The sequence below is a fragment of the Salvelinus fontinalis genome, chromosome 1 (genome assembly GCF_029448725.1).
Source record: "Salvelinus fontinalis isolate EN_2023a chromosome 1, ASM2944872v1, whole genome shotgun sequence".
Classification (NCBI taxonomy): domain Eukaryota; kingdom Metazoa; phylum Chordata; class Actinopteri; order Salmoniformes; family Salmonidae; genus Salvelinus; species Salvelinus fontinalis.
This window is the reverse complement of record NC_074665.1, coordinates 34,788,813-34,800,400: the sequence shown is the minus strand read 5'-3', so window position 1 is coordinate 34,800,400 and position 11,588 is coordinate 34,788,813. Positions and strand designations below refer to the sequence as shown.

Sequence of the window (11,588 nt, the reverse complement as noted above, 5' to 3'; positions counted from 1 at the left end):
ATCAAATCAACACTTGACTTGTTATGCAATTCAAAGATTGTAAAAGTAGGCCAGACCTTTTTAGAGTAATTAGCACTTGTTTCGATGTTTCTACGGCAATCAATGCAAAAGTCATTGTGAACAAGAGATTTAATGGAGAATGTCTGTTGAATGTCTAATAGAAAACCTTCTTTACCTCGGTAATTTACCGATCCCATACATCCAGTGGAAACGTCATAAAAGACGTGAAGATTTTTCCCCTGCACAAAAACAGCTGTCTGTCCCAAGCTCAATAGGCTAGTTGATACAATGTTACAAGTTCGCTAGCGACAACTTCATGCTGGACACAGTTTATGAAGTCGTCTATTAATTTGATACAATGTTGCACTTTACTAGTGATACCTCAAGTCAAGACAAATAGAAAGTGAGGCAGACAGGCGGAGTGGAGAAATGAATACAACTGAAAGAACCTGTTTTTTTCATCAAGATATTTTCTTCTGTTTTTATTTGTTGGCTTTAGGCCTAAATATTTTACTTAGTTGATGAGATAGGCCTACTGCTGCATTGGCCTATCTCTAAGTTTCATGCGCTCATTTCTTTAGTAACAAATGGATCAAGGTTTATCAGTGTGTATGGTTCTCCTGCATTACTTGAATAAAAAAAAAAAAAGATTTGTATCATGTTTAGATTTGTACCAAGTGACAATGATTTAGAAAAACGAAAACATTATTATTGAAATTAAACTTCCACAAAAAATGCGCATATGCAAATCAGAGCTGGCACGCAGATCGGTAGAAATGGTAGAATAAATTGTAAGCTTCCCCAAACTTGAAACTCACTGGTCTTTACTATAACACTCATTAAACAAATTCGCATAAAAAAACGTGCCTCTTTTAAACAAATTCGCATGAAAAAAATGTCCCCCCCTATGGAAATCAAATGCCCATCCATCTGTTCTGGCGCCGGCCATGATTATCGTTAACAGTTGACAAAGACTACCAAGACAATGACCAATATTTATACAGTCCTATCACCAGATGACTGTTCTGCAGGGAACGACACTAGACAGAGTTCAATGTACACCACATTCCTATTATATCCGAGTGTGGAAGGCTGAGGGCTGATATATCCGTGCTACAAAATAACTGTAATTTTTTTTTTGAACATTTGCAGTTGCAATCTGTAAAGTTGAGGCGGGGCAGAAGTCGTCAGCAATATGTGAGACGGGCGTTTTTCTCATTTCTGCAACTCTTCCGTTCTCCCTAACATGCCTCAAGCAAGCATGAAAAATAAACAGGTTCTGTCGGAGTAGGTGATAAAGCCAAGCAGCACGCTCTTTTTGACGAGTCCAGCACGGACTAGGAATGCGATACAGTCTCATTGGAGAATAAGTTTCGAGAGATGGACTAAATGGTAACAAACAGCCTAAACTGAAACCATGGATGTATTCAATTCACGAAGAATCTCAGTTGAGCCATAAAGTGAGTTCTCAAATTGTTTCAGTAAACATATGGGAAGATACTGTGTAACATTTCTCTCTTGGTTGATATTTAGGCTCTACTCTTTTTTAAATCAACATATAGATTTGTTCGTGGGATTTGTTTTGGGGATTTATACCTACTTTATTCAACCACCAAAATAGCAAGGTTATTTTGATGAGATGAGAAACATAATTGTCCCCGAAGTTATAGATATTTCCTAGAAAAACTATTATGTTAAGTGTATGTTTGTTAATAGTCTCATTATCCTCAGCATTTTTGCATTATGTTGGGCTTTTGAGTACTGTATTTCCACAGAGTTTCTAAACCCAGAGGCGCAACATCGCTAAACTTCCGGGAACGCTTGCGAAACAGACCAAACAGAACAGGACGGTGTTTGAGAAGTCAATCAGAGAAGTGAAAAATTATTCCTTAGTTGTTAATTTTGTCGTAATCTAAAGGCACAACCTAGATTCATAAGTAGTTGAACATGTTGTTACTCAAACCTGAAAGTTACCTATATGGAATGAGTGCCTTTGCACATGCGCAGTTCGTCGCGAGACGACTTTTAGATCCGAAGACGTGTTTCTACGCATGAGCTTTGCTAGCCAATGTCGCCATGACATCGCCTACAAGCGTGATCAGGGATTTCTATTGGAGAAGCAGTTTTAGCCTATCTTCTTCACACTGTATGGTCTTTGGTATTTCTGTCTTTTCATGTCAGCCTGCCTAAAAATGAACTTGCAAATGGAGTAAGAATTGACTGTTGTTCCAGGGGGAGGAGCCACTCCATAAGCCTTTTTACCCTGTGGCATATATCCCCCTTTCCACTTTGTTTTAGTGTTGGGTTACACAGGGACATGCACAAGAGAATATGAATATGTAAATGGTGACATATCTTGTTTATGGCTGATTTTGCAAATACGGGCGCTTTTGGATGTTAAATATTTTAGAAAATGAAAACTCTTGAAACTGCTTTTTATCTATCTGAATATTTTCTTCACTCTGTCTGGAAACAAGATCTAATAGTGGCTGAGACCCTACTACATTTCCGAATTTTATCAGTTTCCCCAAATACCCGAGGGGAAATGTCATTACCACCACGTTATAAAACGTGCTATCTTAGTTGAAAAGAAAATCACAGAAATTGTGCTTAAGGTATTTTATAAAACATTTCTCATGATTTAAAAAAAAAGTTTTTTAAATTATATGTATTCATCATTGTCATGTCTAAATGTCCATATATGCATTGATGATACTCAGAAACATGTATTTACCACATCAAAATCGTATTATCTTAAGAACAAGCATAAGGTTCATCTATTGGAAAAATCATCAATATCAATTGTAATTTAATTCATCGTTTCCTCAAAAATATGTTCCGTGATGGTAATGACTTAGCATTGTGGTAATCACAAATTACATTTCATATAAAACAACTGATGAAAAACACATTTTAATGTCACAGTTGTGCATGTTTAATTTTATTGTATGTTTCCCAAGTTTGTTCTTCAAATTGCATGTGAAGTCTTCCAGTAGAGTTTGAAGGGTACCGTACACCTTCTCCTTTACAGTCAAATGGACATTAAACTTCTCTTTTGTTCCATCTTTAGTTTTTTTCTCTCATTATTCTGCCTTGCATTCTACTCAAACCACCATGTTTGTCGTCCACCATCAAAAGCGGAAGTCTGCAGCTCTTTCTCTTTGCAAAGAGGGCACTCTCGATACATGCACTATTTGGTCATCTTCTCGCAACACAAAGACCCAACCAATTCTTAAATGTTGCTGCTTTTAACCACTCTGTGATATAACAACTTGTCTGCCATGAACTGAAGGTTAGCATGTGTCTTACACCGGCATGTCTCCCTGTCTTTCACTGATGGATTGACAATCCAAAAGGGACATCTTTTGGTGAACTCTGTGTATGACAGCTTGACCTCTGATAATTCTAACTTCTGATTGAGTTTTGCCAGTGTGTCGTTCAGTTATCGCTTCTGTATTTTATTCTTGTGTCTTGTCAATCTTTCCCTTTTTCCTGTTGATGCTCGATTGTTATCATCACATTCAAAGAGCATTTTTATTTCACCTTCTATTGCTGGGCTAATTGCATTCAAATGTTTCTTTCTTGAGTACTGCAGACAGGCTGGCCATTTGTTGTTTCCACACGTTGTCTTCGCAGAGAATCCAAATTCTCTGTGGGCCATTTTCACCATGGAATACTTTTTAGTAATTTCCCAGCCAAAACCTTGGATATCACTTGTTGGTCTTTTGTACTCTGTTGCTTCTGATATTTATCTTGCATCTCTGATATGATGGTGTTATGTTATTCTTCTCAGATTCTGTGGCTTTGACCGCATTTGGTGTTTTGTTTTTGTGCTGAGAGAATCCTAAATACGGATCTTCTCTGACAATCTTTCATATATTTCTTGTAATACTTTCTAATTTTTCTTTCCTGTGGCCTCCAACTTCATATTTGCCATACATAGATCTCTGTAGACTTTGGATCTGTTTTTTTTCACCTTCCTACGGCCTCTCTGTCTTGGGGTTTCTGAGTTTTAATAGGAGGGGGAATCCGGTGCCATTTGAGGGGCAGGTAGGTCATCATTCTGTAGCTGTAAGACTTCAGGTGAGTGATGTAGTGTGTTCCTTGACATGTATGACTCCATAACCACTCATTTCTGGATAGTTGATCTTCTGTTTCTTTGGTTTATTTCCCATTGCCCCCCCCCCCCCCCCCCCCCCCCTTTTTCTCACTGGGAAAGTTGTGAGATGGGTTTCAGTTCACCACTTTCTTTTCTCTTGAGGTATCTTTTTGTTTCTTATGATACTCTTGGTATCTTATAGGATCTTGTTTGATTTTGTTAATACATGTCATTGTCCTCTCCTTGGTCGATTTAAGGGGGTATCTTATATTAAAGTAAAAAAAAATAATAATTAAAGTCAGTAATAACCATAGAAAATCACAAATAGACATAAAAATCACACAATCATCCTAACATAATACAAAATGTAATGGTCTTATTTAGCAAATAAGTGTTCAATTTCAACTTAACCATGATCATATGTAATTTATGTTTCTTTTCAGGTCTTAAGGTAAGTAAAAATGTATGAACTAATACATTTTGTCATTACCACCACATTCTGTCCTTTTCATCACAGCTCATTATGTGGTGGTAATAACGTGTGGTGGGAATGACATTTTTACAGTATTTGGTCATAAATTGCAGGGATTCTAGTATGCTAAATCCAGTTGAACAGCTAGCATATAATGTATCCTAAATACACATAATTAAAACAATTTTTAAAAATCTAACATAATTTGATGACATTATAGCCTATTTGGTAATGACGTACAATATTATCTTCTCATGTCATATTTACCTTTATTTTTCTATAATTTCCCGGCATCAAAATTTGAATCTCCCTCCATGACATCATCCATGTGCTCCACTGTCACTATTCATATCCATGGTAACCAAGTACACAAACTTTAAAAAAACATTTGTCACAGCCGTTTAAAGGAGAGGACCAAGGTGCAGCGTGGTGAGCATACAGTTTCTTTATTTAAATCAAAATGACCCCGAACAAAACAATAAACATTACAAAAACAAACCGTGAAGCTCAAAGGCTATGTGCCCTAAACAAAGTCAACTTCCCACAAAGAACGGTGGGGGAAAAAAGCTACCTTTTTTCTCTGATTGGGAACCAAGGCCTGCAAATGGTTCCCAATCAGAGACAACGATAGACAGCTGTCCCTGATTGAGAACCATACCCGGCCAAAACATAGAAATAGAAAATCATAGAAACACAAAACATAGAATGCCCACCCCAACTCACGCCCTGACCAAACCAAAATAGAGACATAAAAAGGATCTCTAAGGTCAGGGTGTGACAACGTTATTATCATGTAATTTGCTTGTCGTGGTGGCAATAACACAACACGTAGAGACGACTGTATTTTGTGTAAAAAACAAACAAACAAATGGCTTATGCACATCTAATATTTATATTGTGTCCATTTATTTGCCTCTTTTTAAAAACAGGTGCATTAAACATTTTCTAATTATCAAGACTTTTGTAAGTGTAATACATAGTAGAATGTCAAAAGTCTGGGTGTAAGACAGGACAAACCTGTGCAAAACAGTGAAATCCAGACATGAAAGGCTTTAGAGAATAAAACAAACAAAAAACATTGAAAGTTGGAAAAAAAAGTTGAAGATTATTTTAGTCTCTACTTAATGAATGTGATTTTTTTGTTGTTTGGAATTAACATTTTATTTTACAAATCTAACCCTGAGACACAAAAAGGCCCGCATTTGCAAAATCACCCATAAATAAGCAGAATTGTTCATAGCCTACACATCTGCCACCATATAACTTTGTTTCCATCCCTCCTCACTACCAAGTTCTCATATTGTGTGTACCCTCTCATGTTCTCTCTCAGGAATCAGTATGGCGCACCGCTCTCAGTGTTCCTCAGCCGGGGATAACCCCCTGGACCCCAAATACCTGCCTTCCCACTTCCGCGAGGAGTACCGGCTGGCCATTGACGCACTTGTGGAGGATGACTTGGAGGGCTATTATCAATTCCTCCAGAGTGCGGATGTGGTGGACTTCCTCTCCAGACAGGAAATTGAGCACATTAGGTGCACAGTGCAAATTCCGTACCAGAGCACTCAGCCAGAGCTCCCGTATGTAGAGTCTGAGGGAGATGGCTCTTCAGACACATACTGGCCTGTGCACTCTGACTTGGATGCACCTGGTCTTGACCTTGGCTGGCCCCAACAGCATCACTTCATAGGCCCCACCGAGGTCACCACGCTGGTTAACCCCTCTGAGCCAGATATGCCCAGTATCAAGGCGCAGGCTCGTCGACTTATCAAGGATGCTCAACAAGTATGTCAATCAGCTCCATATTATACTAACTATACTAACTGATTCTGTTGGGCAATATGTTGTGTAACAGAAAGGATATGCAATAGTATAATAGTAAATGTAGAATCAGGGGCATAGTCGGTTTTTGAACATGGGGGGGGGCCCAATTTAGGCGGGGTGTGGGGGTCCTCCCCTAGATTTTTTTAGCAAATGTAAAATAATTTTCCTGCAGGTCCAATGCAGCTGTTTTTGATCTCAATATCAAATAATTTCTGGTTAACAATTAAGTGCCTTACTGTAATAGTTTTCCATTAAAGTGGTCAAAAAGAAAATAATGTTTTGTTGCAAAAAAACTATTTCTCAAGCGAGAATGTCACTAGGACTGTCTGGGAGTGGTCTGAGTGGGGGGGATCAAAGTGGGGCTTTAACCACAGTGTAAATCAATCCACCAGAGCAGAAGGGCCTAATGGGAGGGAAATATAACCTATTATATTTAACCACCCACGCAAAACCTGCTGATTAAAACATCCTGTGTTGATTTTATTTTCAACCAGCAACTATCAGGAAATAACAGTTGAAATGATAAGCTGTTATACAATATGATACCAAATTTGATATGATACAGAGTTTTGACTGCACTGGGCCTTTAACAAGGTTTGCCATTACTCATGGCTTCTCTGGAAGGTTGGTAGAAAACATAGTAAAGTAAAGGAAATAAAACATTTAGTGGAGTTTTAAGGACAATGTAGGAAATATAATGGTTGGCTTGCCACTTTATATACAGAAAATATTCAAACATAAAAAACCCTTGTTTGTTTTTTGAGGTGCACATGAAGATTACTATTCAAATATCCTCTGTTGGTGAATATTCTCAACATGTACAAATATTTTTGGGGCAGGTACCTTGTACCAATCTGTCTGTACTGGTTTTATCCATAACAAGGCCCAGGTGTAAAACAAGCCTTGGTAAGTCTTGTCTGAGACAGAAAGGCCAAGAGCCTATCTTCTGCTTCTGTAGCGTGAAGCAGCTTGATATACAAGTACCCCCCCCTGGACAGGACAGTAGTCTGTTGCAGGGCCTAACCCCTAATTCAACTCCTTAATGTGTCAAGCAGAGAGGCATCAGGTCACATTCTCAACTGGGCATCGAACCCCCAACCTTTCAATCTCAGGGTGGACTTTTTAACCACAAGGCCAAGGCAGTTATTGCAAAATGTTATCTTTTTATCTGGTTTTAGACATTCAATAAGAGATGCACCAATGTGGATATTGCAGGCCAATACCGATATACTACTATTTTTTTCTAGCACAGATAGAAACTGTAACAAATGTATGTTCATAAGGCTAATAAGAAAACGTGAAATAATTTGATTACATTTTTTACTTGCATCACAAAGTGACTAAAATGCATTCAAAATGTTTTGCAAAGTTCACGAAAACATCAAGGAAGATCATCAGGTAGGAATTGTGTGTCTAGAAAATAAGATCTGCATTGCTTTCAATTGCAGTTATGTCACTGTCCCTTCTAATGAGACCTGCAAGGCTTATGAGCATCGTAGAAGGAAACAGGATACATGTGTTCCTGTGAGTTGTAACTTTCAGTGATGGGGTCATAATAGCTTATAGCTCTAAAAGTTAGAGCTAAAAAGTATTTTCCCCCTTTCTGATTACATTTTTTTAGCATATTTTTCTGCTGAATGTTATCAGATCTTACTTACTATATACTTATTTCATTTATTTAATTAACAAAGTTATGCAACACCCAATTCCCTTGTGTGAAAAATTCATGCAACACCCAATTCCCTTGTGTGAAAAATGTATTGCCCCCTTACACTCAATAACTGGTTGTGCCACCTTTAACTGCAATGACTGCAACCAAATGCTTCCTGTAGTTGTTGATTGAGTCAAATCAAATTGTATCGGTCACATACACGTGTTCTAGCAGATGTTCTTGCGGGTGTAGCGAAATGCTTGTGCTTCTAGTTCCTTCTAATGCAACAATATCTAACAAGTAATATCTAACAACTTCACAACCAATACCTAATACACACAAATCTAAGTAAAGGAATGGAATTAAGAATATATAAATATATGGTTGAGGAATGTCAGAGCAGCATAGACTAAGATACAGTAGATAGTATAGAATACAGTATATACATATGAGATGAGTAGTGCAAGATATGTAAACATTATTAAAGTGACTAGTGTTCCATGTATTAAAGTGGGCAATGATTTCAAGTACCGGTATGTGTATGTAGGCAGCAGCCTCTCTGTGCTAGTGATGGCTATTTAACAGTCTGATGACCTTGAGATGGAAGCTGTTTTCAGTCTCTCGGTCCCAGATTTGATGCACCTGTACTGACCTCACCTTCTGGAGGCAGTGGCTCGAGTGGTTGTTGTCCTTGATGATCTTTTTGGCCTTCCTGTGACATCTGGTGCTGTAGGTGTTCTGGAGGGCAGACCGCACCACCCTCTGGAGAGCCTTGCAGTTGTGGGCGGTGCAGTTGCCGTACCAGATGGTGATGCAGCCCGACAGGATGCTCTCAATTGTGCATCTGTAAAAGGTTGTGAGGGTTTTGGGTGACAAGCCAAATTTCTTCAGCCTCCTGAGGTTGAAGAGGCGCTGTTGCGCTTCCTTCACCAAACTGTCTGTGTGGATGTACCATTTCAGTTTGTCAGTGATATGTACGCCAAGGAACTTAAAACTTTCGACCTTCTCCACTGCTGTCCCGTCAATGTGGATAGGGGGGTGCACCCTCTACTGTTTTTGGAAGTCCACGATCATATCCTTTGTTTTGTTGATGTTGAGCGTGAGGTTATTTTTCTGACACCACACTCCCAGACCCCTCACCTCCTCCCTGTGGGCTGTCTCGTCGTTGTTGGTAATCAAGCCTACTACTGTTGTGTCGTCTGCAAACTTGATGATTGAGTTGGAGGCGTGCATGGGTGAACAGGGGGGGCTGAGTATAGGAGGGGGCTGAGCACGCACCCTTGTGTGACCCCAGTGTTGAGGATCAGCGAAGTGGAGATGTTGTTTCCTACCTTCACCACCTGGGGGCGACACGTCAGGAAGTCTAGAACCTAATTGCACAGGGCGGAGTTCAGACCCAGGGTCTCAAGCTTAATGATGAGCATGGAGGGTACTATGGTGTTGAATGCTGAGCTATAGTCAATGAACAGCATTCTTACATGGGTATTCCTCTTGTCCAGATGGATGCAATGTGATGGCGATTGCATCGTCTGTGGACCTATTGGGGCGGTAAGCAAATTGAAGTGGGTCTAGGGTGACAGGTAAGGTGGAGGTGATATGATCCTTGACTAGTCTCTCAAAGCACTTCATGATGACAGAAGTGAGTGCTACGGGGTGATAGTCATTTAGTTCAGTTACCTTTGCATTCTTGGGTACAGGAACAATGGTGGCCATCTTGAAGCAAGTGGGGACAGCAGACTGCTTCAGTGTTACTTGCCTCGAAGCGAGCATAGAAGTAATTTAGCTCATCTGGTAGGCTCGTGTCATTGGGCAGCTCATAACTGTGCTTCCCTTTGTAGTCTGTAATAGTTTACAAGCCCTGCCACATCCGACGAACGTTGGAGCCGGTGTAGTACGATTCAATCTTAGTCCTGCATTGACGCTTTGCCTGTTTGATGGTTCATCGGAGGGAATAGCGGGATATCTTATAAGCTTCCGGGTTAGAGTCCCGCTCCTTGAAAGCAACAGCTCTACCCTTTAGCTCAGTGCGGATGTTGCCTGTAATCCATGGCTTCTGGTTGGAGTATGTATGTATGGTCACTGTGGGGATGACGTCATCGATGCACTTATTGATGAAGCCAGTCACTGATGTGTTGTACACCTCAATGCCATCGGAAGAATCCCAGAACATATTCCAGTCTGTGCTAGCAAAACAGTCCTGTAGCTTAGCATCTGCTTCATCTGACCACTTTTTTATTGACCGAGTCACTGGTGCTTCCTGCTTTAGTTTTTGCGTGTAAGCAGGAATCAGGAGGATAGAATTATGGTCAGATTTGACAAATGGAGGGCGAGGGAGAGCTTTGTATGCATCTCTGTGTGTGGAGTAAAGGTGGTCTAAAGTTTTTTCCCCTCTGGTTGCACATTTAACATGCTGATAGAAATTAGATGAAACGGATTTTAGTTTTTCTGCATTAAATCCCTTTAATGCAGGAAATTATGGCTGAATACAGCGCATTGAGTGCGGTCTTAGTGCCAGCATCGGTTTGTGGTGGTATGTAGACAGCTACAAAAAATATAGATGAAAACTCTCTCGTGTAAATAGTGTGGTCTACAGCTTTTCATCAGATTTGTTTGTTTTTGTTTAATTTAACTAGGCAAGACAGTTAAGAACACATTCTTATTTACAATGACGGCCTACCCCAGCCAAACCCGGACGGGGCTGGGCCAATTGTGCGCCGCCCTATGAGACTCCCAATCACGGCCGGATGTGATACAGACTGGATTCGAACCAGGGACTGTAGTGACGCCTCTTGCACTCAGGAGATGCCGTCGTTCAGCCATGACTCTGTGAAACATAAGATATTACAGTTGTTAATAAAAAATGTAAAAAACATTTATTTAACCTTCATTTAACTAGGCAAGTCAGTTAAGAAAAAACTTATTTACAATGATGGCCTACCAAAAGGCAAAAGTCTTCCTGCAGTGACGGGGGCTGGGATTAAAAATAAAACAAATATATAACATATAAATATAGGAAAAAACACACATCACGACAAGAGAGACAACACTACATAAAGAGAGACCTAAGACAACAACATAGCAAGGCAGCAACCAATGAAAACACAGCATGGTAACAACACAACATGACAACAACATGGTAGCAGCACAAAACATTATTAGGCACAGACAACAGCACAAAGGACAAGAAGGTGGAGACAACAATACATCCCGCAAAGCCGCCACAACTCTCAGTAAGAGTGTCCATGATTGAGTCTTTGAAGATTGAGATAAAACTGTCCAGTTTGAGTGTTTGTTGCAGCTTGTTCCAGTCGCTAGCTGTGGCGAACTGAAAAGAGGAGCGACCCAGGGATGTGTGTGCTTTGGGGACATTTAAGAGAACGTGACTGGCAGAATGGGTGTTGCATGTGGAGGATGAGGGCTGCAGTACATACTGTATCTCAGGGGGAGTGAGGCCTTAGAAGGTTTTATAAATAAGCATAAACCAGTGGGTCTTGCGACGGGTATACAGAGATGACCAGTTTACAGAGGAGAATAGAGTGCAGTGA

The 11,588-nt window shown here is 40.0% G+C and overlaps 1 protein-coding gene across 4 annotated transcripts in view; it reads left to right on the top strand.

Annotated features, from left to right (window-relative positions):
• Positions 1–980: 980 nt before the first annotated feature.
• The window catches only part of LOC129853632 (protein FAM83H-like), a 32,362-nt gene continuing 21,754 nt past the window's right edge, over positions 981–11,588 (top strand). For 2 of the 4 annotated variants that reach the window (XM_055919910.1, XM_055919891.1), the window contains exons 1-2: positions 981–1,460; positions 5,902–6,353. In XM_055919910.1, the coding sequence (XP_055775885.1) occupies positions 5,910–6,353 (444 nt within the window). In that variant the 5' untranslated portion in view covers positions 981–1,460; positions 5,902–5,909. Of the gene's footprint in view, positions 1,461–4,223; positions 6,354–11,588 lie in introns of those variants that run through there. The other 2 variants (XM_055919919.1, XM_055919900.1) reach the window with 2 other exon arrangements.